This window comes from Ruditapes philippinarum, unplaced genomic scaffold, assembly GCF_026571515.1.
Source record: "Ruditapes philippinarum isolate M1 unplaced genomic scaffold, ASM2657151v2 ctg2963_1_1_1_1, whole genome shotgun sequence".
Lineage (NCBI taxonomy): Eukaryota > Metazoa > Mollusca > Bivalvia > Venerida > Veneridae > Ruditapes > Ruditapes philippinarum.
In genome coordinates, this window is record NW_026853030.1 from 7,735 (window position 1) to 21,909 (window position 14,175).

Genomic DNA, 14,175 nt, shown 5'->3' on the forward strand with positions numbered 1-14,175 from the left:
CTTTATCAGATGTTGACTTGAAATTTTGAAAGTGGTAAGGTAGCAGCTTAACTGTAAATGTTGCTCATTCCTATGCAAATTGGAATACCATCAGTAAAATTTATTTGTCGTTGAATATAGTCTTTTCAATAGTTTTCACTTCCTTGAAAAATATTTAACCTCAGACAGTATGTAACCTGGTGTTTTTTGGGTTTTTTTTTAAGTTTCTTAATTTTTCCAGGAAATGTGGTGTCTACAACGTTTTAAAACTTACTCGTATATGCCTATATTCCTTTAAGGTCCGCTGATGTTGATTGTAGGCAATCATGCAAGTGAATAATGTTTAGTAACTAAACACCTACGGAAACTACGCCAGTTCTTGTCGCCGACGGTAAATACCGAAAATGAGCGGAAAATACGTTTATTTACGATGATTTAGTGGGCGGGAAAATGGGCGGAGCTTATTTGATCTCCTTTTGAAAAACGTGTAAAGCTGGATTATGCTGATCTGAATCATGATGGTTCGACAATGTAAAGCTAAGAATGTAACTTATGTTTTGAGTATTCGAACACTTGGTATTGCTACTATCAGTAAATGTTTTGTCGTTTAACAAAATGTATTTTGTTGAAATGCATGTTTTCAATGTTAAATCGGCAAACTCAATGCAAGTATGCAACATTGGAGTTTACATACAAAGAAATACAATTGTATTTTTTCCATTAACAAACTGTTCAACTCAGATCAACAATGCTGAATTTTTGGCAACGAATAGCCTCCATAGAAATATACTGTAATACGTTAAATATGTCTATTCAAAATGACTATTGTTCCATGATTTGTTATATATGAACATTTTGGAGAGGAAGTTTAAAAGCCAAATGCCAACTGTTTGCTATTCAAATTTTTCACTATCAAAATTATACGTTTAGATGGAAAGTCTACTAAATGTTCATTTGCCAAACAATGCCGGAATGCGGCTCAGTCGCCGAAACGACAATTTCCCGTGTTCCACATTGTTTAGCAATTGAGCATATATATTTCTATAACTTTAATAGTGGATTTTTAAAAAAAAATTATCAGTGGTTTTGTATTTAGTATCTTATAGTAAACCTTAGTAGTGATTTTTTTCAGGGTAGTAGCAGGGTTCAGGGGCAGCGTGTGGTGGGGTGTCCAAACACTGATACTGCCACCTGTGATTGCAATTACTTCCGATGAAACTTAACAATATAATAATGATGTTAAACACGCATTCTCAATACCATTTACAAATATTGAATCACGGAAAGTGAAAAAAATAATGTTGAGAAATCATAAAAATGATGTTTGAATATGGAAAAAGAATATCTCCCGGACATAAATTTGAATTCTTGCAAACAAGATCTCTCATCAAGTTGAGCAGGTCATTGTCACAAAAACAGGCAGAGAAATGTACGTTATTTTGAGTGTCATGTAATTGTTGAACTAGTCAGTAATTTTGTTTTTACTGTACTATTTTCAAAAGATGTAGGACGGAATGAACACATTTTTTGTTAAACCATACCAATTAATATATTCAGGTGTTTGGAATGATAAAACAATACCAAATTTTACAGATGACTGATACATATTTTACTATTTAAATGTATACTTCGGAGTTCTTCACTAGAATGTTATTAGTTATTTATGATACATAAACAACATTGTATGTGCGTATTAAACCCTTTATGACAACATACTTGAATGTTAAAATATCAATCTTTAGCATTATTTAAAGACTTTCTAAAGGCTTGATAAATTATATACTGTACAGTTGTAAACTCTCATTGGTAACGTACATTTCAGTGTTGTACATAAAAAAGACACTTGGTAATATTTAACATGATTGTACATTGTTGTAAGCATGATGTTTCCTTTTTTAAATTTTTATAACAACAAACATTTTTACACCATAGAATAAATTAAAAAGTCATATAAATGTGCTCATCACTGTATAATTATGCAACTTTATTAATTGTTATGAGCTATGGCTAGACATGTTTGAGCCCCTTTACACCGTAACTGAGGTTTCATGTAAAAAATATAAAAATATGTTTTACCAGATTATAGCAAACTTCAATTTTATAAAAAAATACCCCCAACCCTCCCCCAAAAAACAACATCAACAACATTACCAAAAATCCTGCAGGTTTTCTTTTAATGACACTAACGAGTTACTTCAGTAGTCTATAATTATATTTTGTGTCATATTGTGACAGAATTTTATAAATATAACAATTTATATCTCCTTTGTCATTGTGTGAGGTCAAAATTAACATGTTTATTTTATATTCACAAATACACGAATGGAGCAACAATTAGAACTATCAATAGTTTAGAACTAGCTAGATTCTATATTTAAAATCAAATTTGAGCACAGTATTAACTCAGACAGTATATATTTAATTAGATCTAAAGTTTATCTGTAGTGCATGTCCTGAGATAGACAAATGTAAACTTTATCTGGGCCCCACTACATGTACACGCCTGTAAAATATGCGGACCAGACTATTTTCGGAAAACCAACACACATGTATATATAGCTACAGTGCAGTTCACTGAGCGAACGAACATTCACGGAATACATCCGATTAGATGATTAAGTGAAGAAACCTGATATATCTGGTATTATTTTTCAAAACACAAATTAATTAATAATTAGAATCCTGAAAAATGAAATTCTGCAAACAACAGCTTTGCAGAAACAGCTTGTAGCTCGCGAACTGTACTGTACTGTAGTACACAGTAATGACGTCATATTGGAATTTTGGGTCAGAGTGTTTTGACTGAATTTAACTTTTTTTTGTGAGTATCACTCATGACCACTACAAAATGGAAACGGATAGGTTTCATATTTTGTAAGTAATCTCATCGTATTCTAGTTAATCTATAGAATTACATTAGGTATTAAAAATAACAATTTAGTGGTCGGTTAAACTAAATTTTTAAGCATTTTAAAAATAGGTCAACAGTACTGTACAGTAGACTAGATCTACAGTTTGGATCTTATAATAATACTGTATGATACATAAACATATGCATCTTTAAGCATGGTGATAGAATTTATCAGAACCCATATTTAAATCAAAAGCAGGGTCTTGTATTTTCCGAAAAAATAAAATTATAATTAATCGGAGATCAGGGGGCGTAGCTTGAAGTGATCAAGCTGAGGTGTATAGCCTGGAACCCCGTTGTATCGATCTATTTACCTATAAATCACAACTGCAGTTAAAAAAATTAAATATCCCTGAATCTTTATTTTGTATAATTTATTTTGATCCTTTTGTCATAATATTTACATGGCACGATACAATGGGGTAGTAGTGACGGGGCTTATAGGCTATGTCCGTCGTCGTGCGTCGTACACAATTGGGTTGTTAACTCCACAGTATATAAACGATTTGAACCCCAACCGGATCTTGTGAGAAGAATTCAGCATCTAAACGTACAATCAGGCGTAATGACACATTAAACTATTAAAAATCGGCTTGAATTTAATATGTTACGGTATGTTAACATTTGATTCATATTAAGAGATAATTTATCTTTGCTTAAATATACATCCATAACCTTCTTCGTAAAATATATGCGCATAAAACGCTGTGCTCTTCGCCTCATATTTTGTTTATGTCAACACACGCCGATTACACAAGCAAATGTATGCCTAAAATTGTTTTATTTTACTATAACTCATATCTGAATCTTAACTTTATTGTCTTAACCTCATGTTACCGGACAGACACTTGTGAAAATATCTTTGAATATTGATAAAACATAGTAAATAATAGTGGCGACATTTCTGATAACTGTACCCGTCTTGCTAAAACAATTTTAATGATCTGTACCCTACTTGTGTTTTCACTGAACCATTACTTGCGAGTCACTTTTGATGATTTTATTGTGTTTTTGTCGTATGTTCTTAATTTTGATGTGCAGAATATGAAGTTATTGTGTCACAAGAGAAGGGTACATGTTTTAGTTCTATGTAAGTAACTAAAACTGCATATGAATGAAGGTGCTTCGTCATGTTTTCACTGTCTTGAAAATACCGGCATGAAGTGGCTGTTTATACGAATCAGAAAGACAATTGTTTCTTGAAAGGAATAATTAACTAACGACATTGTTGTTAGTTTTGACGTGACCGTTATATAACGTCACGTATAAAAAAACTCGAAATATCATTACAAGATTTTTTTGCAGATTACTTATTTCAACATGTTGAAAGCTTTTCACCTACCGTTGATTTCATTCTGCTTTTTTAAACACTGTTTTATATTCTCAGAAATTAATTGACTTTCTTTTTCTGACATGTACGACTTTTATTCTTGTATATCTTTCATAGACGTCGACAATTTTGGCATCTTTTTAAACGGAGAATATTCGGGAAATTTTGAAATTTTAATTGTCAGTGTTTCAGCTATTGGTGTTATAAACTTCTTTTTTTTTCGTTTACGTTATTGGCTGTGACGCTGAAATTTTTTAAGTAGAAAATTTTATTCTTCTTATTTTCAAGTTGCAGTCTGGATGGCGAATAATTAGAGGTCAATGATGTCATTGAAATTCGTAGTCTTTACTGAACAGTATATGCAGTTGTATTCTTGCATGGTGATGCGAAAGAAAAATATACATAGCATTATATATTTTCTTAAACAAATGATTAACAATATTATCAGTTAAACCAATTCTCGGTAAATACCTTATATCCCACCTTATATACTAAAATTCTATTATAATCATTTATATTTTCTGGCAATAATTGATACAAAATCGCAATGAACGTAAACTTTTTCTCCAATAAATCTTTAAAAATACTCACAAGTCAGGGTACAGATAAAATTCGTAAACTCACAAGTAGGGTTCACAATCACCAGCAAGTAACGTTCAGTTTACGGAAATGACCTCCTTGGTAAAACTCTTAAATTTATGTTCAAGATACAGCAATATGTTATGCATATGACTAAATTATCGTTTGTTATTGATTAATTTAGTAGTCCGATATCAAAATTCAATGTTTAACTAAATCAACATTGGAATAAGACGGATTTTTGTTCGTGTTCAGTGTTGATCACATGAAAGCTGTTCGTGAGTTTCGATTATTTTATAGCCTTCGTGCTAACGTTTATGTTTTGCATAACTTAGACGTTTAATAAAGTTTCTCTCTTATAATATAAATATAGATTTATTAACCAAACGTCCATCAGTATCAATATAAATACCAATATCGTAAACAAGTGAAGTGGCAGAATATGGCTGACACTAAAATCTTCTCACAAGATCCGGTTGGGGTTCAAATCGTTTATATACTGTGAATATGGGTCATCTCGGGTCAAAAACTAGGTCGCAGTCCAGGAGCTATAATAATAATAATAATAATAATAATAATAATAATATAGTAGAGGTCTAATAATAATAATAATAATAATAATAATAAAAAAAAACAACACTTTATTTCATGAAGGTTACATATTAAAAAAAAACATATCTTATTTACAATATGGCCTTCAATTAAACAAGATAATGAAATTCACAAATATGTTCACACATATCAAAAACATAAACAACAAAAATAGAAATAGCTTGTTTAATGTTAACACTCTAGTGGCTGCAGTTTTGATCCAAATATCCTGGAAACAATGTTTTATTTCTGTGCTGATTTGTAATGTGCCCGTTTTTCATGTACTGGAACTTCACAATAAGCTACAAAAAATCGACATGTCTTGCCTCGCCCATCACCTCGACATATTTTTCGTGTGGCTTGATTATATGTGCATCATACATATTTAATATGTTCATTTACATATCATCTTCAGACAAATGGAAGTTGTAGTACACCTGCGATTCATTGAAGTTCATTGCAGCCCGAAAAGTGTGTCGAGGTGATGGGCGACCCAGACATGTCGATTTTTTGTAGCTTATTGTGAAGTATTTATAAATAATAAAAAGTAATAGAAGAATAGGATTGGAAAAAAGTAATTCTTGAAAGGTTGAAATATCCAAGCTAAAATTTAAAACGTTAATTAACATTAATTTTATTGTTGTGGTTATTTATCATTAAGTTACTTATATGGACAGTTACTTTCTAAATGCTGTTTCATTGGTAAGAACATGTATACTACTTAGGAAACATGATTCAAAGCCTTCAGTAACACAGTAACAATTATTGATACTTGTGGGCAAAAAAATAATCATTCATACGAATATTTTTTCATAATTTTATTTCAGATAACGTTTCCGGTAGACATGTTCATCCCTGTGAGTCTATTTTTCATTAAGTGTCGAAAAGCAACAACAACAGAACAAATAAAGCAGTAAAACACAATTGAATTACTACATGACACAAACAGTTAACAGTGCAGTCAGATGAAATCAATGGTAAAGGAGAATATTAATGACAACATTGCCGACAGCTTGTCTTATTTGTTGAAATCTATATCTCTGAGGATGAGCAATGGATTAGTTTTACAATATGTTTAGCAGCTAAAAAACACCATTTTTGTGAAATATTTTTTTTTAAAAATAATGTCAATTTTGAAGAATTAAATTTATCTAAATTCAAGCAAAATGGGTAGCAGTTCGGGTTTAACTGACTTGCAAAAATCAGATAAGTATCAAAAAGCAATTTCACTAAATTTGGATTGTGGATCAGATACTCTTAGAAAAATGATTGAGGCTGAGCTTGACAGCAAGGGTTGTACTTTTAAAAAATACATTAAAGACCCAGGTGTGCAGAATAAAATTACTAACTTAAAAACGAGAAAAAAACTTTTTAAGGAACAATTCATTCTATTAAATACCAAAGACCCAGAGGACATGGATATATCTTTACTTTCGTTAATATTACTTGAACTTTTTCCTATCAACTCAACTCAGAAATCGAATTTAACCACGATGCGAAAGAAGAGAAATGAGTTGGCGCATAGACCTAAAGCAATGCTTGACGACGATATACCATTTATTCAAGCCAGTCAGGTTATTATTGCCATGGCAAAAGATATCAGTTGTGAGTTTGAAAATGAAATGAGAAAAAGAATAGAGGAATTGAAGAACAGAGAACTAGTTAGGACAAGATGCAGCATGGACATCATACTTTTAAACAACGAGTCGTTAATGATGAAGTTAGTTGAAACCGGAAAAAATGAACAAGGTATGAAATTGATAAAAATAGACAAAATGCTGTATTTTCTTAAAAAAAATTACTTATAAATGAGTTACAAATTTAATTACAACTTTAACTGTGAAAAGATTAACAAAAAACTTAATTGTTTCAGCAGAGACCAAGTGTTTTTTCTTATTTATTTGGGAATAGGCCTTAGCCTCTTGATATTTGGAAAATGTGTAGGCCTTTGTTATATTATGCGAAAACACTGCGAATATTGGTGGTACGTAAATTGATCAAATCTTTAATGTTTTGAAGTGATAAATGCGCTTATGATAAAGTTTAAAGGAATGAAGAAAGATGTAAGAAAATATTAGAGAGGAGAATATTGTAAAGAGAATTTGTATAATGAAAAAGGGGAGATAACGTTATAATTAACATCATTATGTTATTTCAATAAGATCTACTATTTTTTATTAAATGCTTGTTATTTGTATTTTATTCTAAATGCGTAAGTGCCTGGCATGAATTTCTATTTGTGTAGAAAATTGAAACTATGTATCTCAATTTTAAATGAGATGCATTATCAGCGTGTGTAAATTATTGATTTCACAATTTAGGTTTTAAGTCATCTTAGATATCCTTCTGAAAGAAATCTTAATTAGTTATGATAGAAAAAAAAACACAACATAATTATTGGATACAAACAAACACATACATATGATTATTATAACTTAAGTTGTCGGTATAATCTAAGGTGAGAATCTATTTTACAGCTGATTGCAATGATGAGACATGGATAAAATTTGGATTAACACGGTATGTGCGGCAGCTATCGAAGTTTATAGATATTGATGTACTTCTACAACAGCTGAAAGATGAGGGTGTCAACATTGACAAGATAAGAAACCTTATAGAACTAACATATAACAACGAAGAAAAAATGCATCAGTTTGTTCTTCATATGATGACAGAGAAAAAAGAAAATTTAATGAAACTATGCATCTGCCTAAGAAAGACCAATAGTCTACTTGCAGACCTTGTGCAACATAAGACATCGTATGAAAAGGATATAGGTACGGCTTTTTTTGTACAAAATACAAATATGTTGTAGAAGTTTTATAGGAAAGCTTACGTCGATGTGCGTTATTCGTGGTCAACAATTTCTTAAATCATCTCTTCTGACACTAACTGACACCATTTAACTCATCATTTAGCGATTCTCTTTGATACTAGTAGTTGTTATACTACGCTTATCTTTGAGTAAAATATTTTAATCGAAGAAATTTAATATAACCTATGAAATTCTTACTGTACATGTCTAATTTAAATAAAAAATGAATGATAAACTATATTGGAAGTCACGTTCTCTAATATAGGACAAGTAAAGTTGCCAGTTTTTTTAACGACACTATATATTCATATTGTGTCGACTAATGTGTGTAGAGTTTTAAATATGACATATTCACTTTGTGTGAAGTCAAAACATGTTTATTTCACCTTTTACAAAGAGACTGTGTAGCAATTATCAATATTTCCTGATATCAAATTTGAGCATAGTACATCTTTAAAGGTTCAGGTCGGTTGCATAATAAGTATATCACAGAGCCAAAATGGGGTTAAAAATGCAAATTTCAAGTCTTCTTGTCTGAAAGTACAAGCCCATAGCTTTAGTTTTAGAGTTCCTCTACGGATATTGTTCAAATTATACGTCTTAGTATGGAAGTCATGGGTTTTCCGGATATGTATATAGTAATACCTTCAAAAATCTTCTTGCAGGACCAAGTGGTAGACCCTAGATGTTTCCCTTAGAACTTCTTCTTACAGAACTTCTATCAGGTTGTTGAAATTATGGTACTAGAGTTACCAAAAGCCCAGTCTTCAGGTGGATGAGTGTGTGTGGTTTTCCTGGCGTCAAAATTTGCCCTGCACCAGAAAGAATATTGATCATGATTGTTCTGAGGTCAATTTGCCCGTCTTTGCTAGAACTTAGATATAGCCCTGGGGTGAAAATTGGCCCTTTCTAGGGGGTTATTGATTTTCCTTATACTATGTACATGTATATTGTAAAAAAACATCTTCTAGTAAGAGTCTACCAAGTTTGCTCAAATAAAAACTCTGGGGTCAAATTTGGCCCTTCCCCGGAGGTGGGGGAGGGGGTGGGATCATTGATTTTCCTTATATAATGTACACATTTTGTTTAACTGTTGTGTTCCAACCAATAATGATTTTAAACATGTACTATTTCAGAAACAAATATGAACTTTGTGACATCAGTTTAAGGGTTAGATTTTATATCTGCTTTGTTTGTAGTTTACAATATTACTTGTTCCTCTTTAGAGAGTTTTTATGCTCCCCAAAAAATTTCGGGGGAGCATATAGTCGTCGGGTTGTCAGTCCGTCCGTCCGGGCGAACATCCAATGGTCTATGAGCTTCATTCCGTCCATGATTTTAGTTAAAAAAGAAGGAAATCCCATATGTGGACATTTTACTGGTTTATGGGAAAAATGCCACATAAAGATCAAAGAAAAAGCACATTAACCCCAATTGTTGGCACTTCCGTCGTCCATCCGTCAGTCCTTCCGTACGTACGTCCCGACTTCGTGTCCGGCCCATAACTTTGTTATTTGAAGTTGGATTTTACAACTATTTCACAGAAATGATCACCATATTGAGACGACGTGTCGCACGCAACATTTGGGTCGCTATCTTGAAGGTCAAGGTCACAGCGTGACCTTGCAGCAAAATCGTGTCCGGCCCATAACTTTGTTATTTGAAGTCAGATTTTACAACTATTTCACGGAAATGATCACCATATTGAGACTAGGTGTCACGCGCGACATTTAGGTTGCTACCTTGAAGGTCAAGGTCACAGCATGATCTTGCAGCAAAATCGTGTCCGGCCCATAACTTAGTTATTTGAAGTCGGATTTTACAACTATTTCACAGAAATGATCATGTGTTTGTAGTAGTTTATGGCATTGTTTCTTAATTGACAGATTCAAAATTACATGCAATTGAGAGCACCAGACTTTGTGACATTCTTAAAGAATTGGTTGATGAAGAGGAAACAAGTAGCATCGCCTGTGAGGATATCCATATACTTTGCGAAGAAAAATGCAAATACACCACCAAGTTTTCCACTGTTCAAGAAAGCATGAAAGAATGCTTTCCTGGGGTTAGTTTTGAGGAAAAAGACAGTAGGTTTGTATTCATTAATGCTATGCTTCATATTTATATTTGTAAAAACTGAAAACCGAGATAAGGAAATAAATTATTGTCAAACATTAATTCATAGTTAAGATAATACTATGGCATGTTTCTGCTGACATAAACTCATTGTTTATGAAATGAAATGTCACTGTTTTTTTGTAATTAAATGTTCTTTTGCAGGTTTCATGGAATTAAATGGAAGGATAGCGGTGATCTTTTAAGTGACAGTAAAGTAAATGAAGGTAAGATATACACAATTACATAATTTATTCGAATTCTAACTTAAATAATTTTTGTTATTATAAAAAGACTTTCAGACGGCTTTATTTACAAAACTGATGCATTTAAATAGAGCTGATAATTTCCATAATATTGATTCCCATTTTAAGCTTGATATTTTCGAAGAAAAAATCGAGCTATTTCTACAGTCAAGTTGTCCGATTCCGATGCTGGCCAAACTCTTTCATATTGGCCATTATTATTATTATTTTTATTTATTTCTGAATAGATTGTCCATATAATTTTACACAACAACCCTTTTAACAAGATCTTTAAGTAATCAAGAAGAAACTGACTCAAAAATGGCCATAACCTTCAATGTCATTAAAAAAAATTGCTTGATGTTTGCCATAATTGATAGTTACCTTGTAATTCATATTTGGATTGTCTTTATAAAGTCTTGGTTACATCAATTCTTCGGACAATACCTTTCAGTAGATCAATTATATGGTTTTCAATTAGATAATGATTTTCACTCATCAATTTTTTAGAATAATTGGATTTTGGCTTGATTTTTTGCCCAAATTGGCTGTTTTGTTATTTATAAATGGAATGCAATCATTTTTAAGAAAACTACTTAAAGTTATAAACAGATTATGTTCACATTTGGGCAGAAGAAACCATGACATTAAAGAAGACTTAATTGAACTTTATCTTGTCCTCAATTTGACCTTGACAGATCATATTAGTGAATATGGCTACAATTGGCCTAAACTTTGTTATATGTTTGTTTGTTTCATTTTACGCCTTTTTCCAACAGTATTTCAGTCATATAGGCGGGTAGTTTCCTAACCATTGTTCCTGTAGAGTGACACAAGTACTAGACTACCTTCCTCCGCGCTAAACTACCAAAGCATCTCCCCGGGATCGAACCCACGCCAGAGAGGTAACTGGATTAGAAGTCATCGACTCTAACCCCTCGACCACGGAGGCGGTGATAAATATTTATTATGAATTGATACTTGCACAAATATATTTATGAATTATCATTAAATTATACAAATGTAACCTTGACCATTTTTTATTTGACTTTGACCATCAAGGTCAAATTATTAAAATTTCCATAGATTATCATAACTTTGTTATTTATTAATGGTTGAAAAAAGAACACGTATGACAACCGGTATGTTGAATTATTCTGATATGATGTTGTCCCTTGAACGACTTTGTATATCAATGTAAAAAAATTGAGTTATATTTTGTACAAGAAAATGTTTTGTAGGAGTTTTCTTTTCTACAATATTCTTCCTCCGATGATTTGTTTGACTAAGGAAATAAGAAAAAGACCAGTTTGCCACCGCTAGGCTGCTCTTCTTTTTTTCAGGTTTAACCGATTTCGTCGTCATAAAATCTGTCAAACTTTTTTTCTCCTCACAATATTTGTATATGTAACGAAAGAATATGCTTTTAAAAATGGTGTTATTCACAAAGCCGATGATTTTTTAATAAACCGATACTTTTTTCCAAAAAAATTCATTTCAATTAATTATTTTTAGACACAGAAGAAATAATATCAGACATGCCGTGTGACGTGTTTGGTAAATACTTAGCTTCAAAGATGGAAAAGGTAAAACAAGGAATCGGGCTCTACTTTGAAAAATCTGCATCCGAAGAATGTATTTCAGCTGAAATATTTGCAAGCCTAACAGATGACCAAATTGAACAGGTGTTTAGGGGGAAAATTTTAAAAAGGCTTGGGTTTAAAAATTTTCCCTTTTGGGAAAGAAATTGTTTAACAACATACAAAAATCGAAAAGTCAAATTTCGTAGATTCCCCAGCTAAAAAAAAGACGAATTTTTGCGTAAAATTTGATTCAGGGTGGCCCGATGGTATAAATTTTTACAAAAAGTAAAGTTGAACCGTCTCCTGGAAATTTATTAACACCTGCTCACTTGTTTGTTAGTCCAGTATTACAAAAACATTATCATCCTGCCTACATTGTAAAGGAAGTTATAAGATTTGCTTCAGCTTGTATAAATGGGAAGAAAAACGGAACGATACATTTTGGAATTAAAGAGGCTGGTAACAGGAGTGGTGAAATTGTTGGGGTACCAAAAGATTGCTGTAAAAATGTTAGGTCGTTAGATGATGCCATATTGTCTGGAATCAAAATTTCATTTGACCAAAAGCATCAACTAGTTGCCCAAAGATGTATACGCCCAGTGCAAAAAATACCTGTCGAAGATGACCTAGTTGTCTTTGAAATCGATATTGTACCGTTTTCAGGATATATGGATGACTGTTCTATGCAGATTAATTATCCACCTAAAGGATTTCAATGGCGCAAATGTTTTGTTATAGAAGACACCATGATAAGTACTATTGAAGAATCAAAAATAGACGGCATGCAACAAGATTTAAAAACCTTGTACCAAGAGAGGGTTTACTTAGAGATGAAAGATATAAAGTCATCAAATGAAACAAGAAATATAGAAGAACAAAAGAAACTAATGAAATTGCTCACTGGTGGAAACAAATATGTTACGGATGCGTTTATTCCCATTATTTGTTCAGGAGACATATCGGGTTGCCAAAATGCGGAATTTCTACGGGAAAATATCTCTAGCATGGCCATGGCATTTACTTCTGCCCTGGCTGTTTTGACTTTGACTCATCAGTTGAATTTGCGTAATGGTATTGAAAACGGAACACGGTTTCAATGTGAAAATGGCTAAGAAGATTTCAGTACACAAAAGATCACGTAGAGAAAGTGATATAAGTAGTGAAAGTAATATATGGCTTTACTCAATGGAAATGAAGAACTTAAAAAAGGTAGCATGACATCTGAGTTATGGTATGGCAATAGATTGCCAGGTGTAAAAAATGCACTGCACAAAATAAGGCAACAAATTCCATTGGGTAGAGGCTTAGTCATATATCTTGTTTTTCAAAAGCCAATTGAATGTGATCCGTTGCTGGAACTTGCCCGAGAAACATTTTTAACGTCATTTAAAGGCGAGTGCATTGTGATAACAGACAATGATGAAATGTTACAGAAATGGAGGAAGGAAAATGAAGGCAAGATCAGTAAAAAAGATTTTGACAGTAAATTAGTATCTGGTTTGAGCTGGGAAGAAGTAGCTGCAACAGTTAAAAATGTCTTTAAACCAAATAAAGATGTTTTGTTTAAATTTCCAGACAGTAGTGGCAAGGCAGTATAAATGGACACGTGCGGAAAATGGATGCAATTAATTTAAAGGATATTGAATTGGTTGATGGTTTTGCTGAAAGAGCACTGTAGTCTTATGGAAGAGGAAAATCTGATGAAAACTGTAAACGAAAGCGAACTGAAAGAAAAGAGAACTTCTATAGAAGGAAACGCTGTTACAATATGGAACTTCTATTATGCATACAATCGCAACACGTGATTTATTTGAACTACCATAAAGAGAAATTAATTCCAAGATCTCATCAAAAGGGGCAAGATAGATTTACCACACATTACGTCGAGCATAATCCTGGGGCTGGTGGCAGTACTGTTGGCAAACATCTACTCTGGCAGTTTAGCCGATACGTCGGAATCCAGAAAGAGCATTTAGATGTTGTATTGTACATAAGATTACTGAAGATACCGCAGGAAGAAATATATC

General features: G+C 32.4%; 1 protein-coding gene across 1 annotated transcript; it reads left to right on the forward strand.

Moving 5' to 3' along the window:
• The first annotated feature begins 2,722 nt into the window (after window positions 1-2,722).
• LOC132731993 (uncharacterized) lies at window positions 2,723-13,260 on the forward strand. Its single transcript, XM_060718298.1, has 7 exons — window positions 2,723-2,853; window positions 6,218-7,139; window positions 7,868-8,167; window positions 10,092-10,296; window positions 10,486-10,547; window positions 12,081-12,276; window positions 12,489-13,260. The coding sequence occupies exons 2-7, from the start codon at window positions 6,557-6,559 to the stop codon at window positions 13,258-13,260; spliced, it is 2,118 nt and encodes a 705-aa protein (XP_060574281.1). The 5' UTR covers window positions 2,723-2,853; window positions 6,218-6,556.
• Window positions 13,261-14,175: the final 915 nt, after the last annotated feature.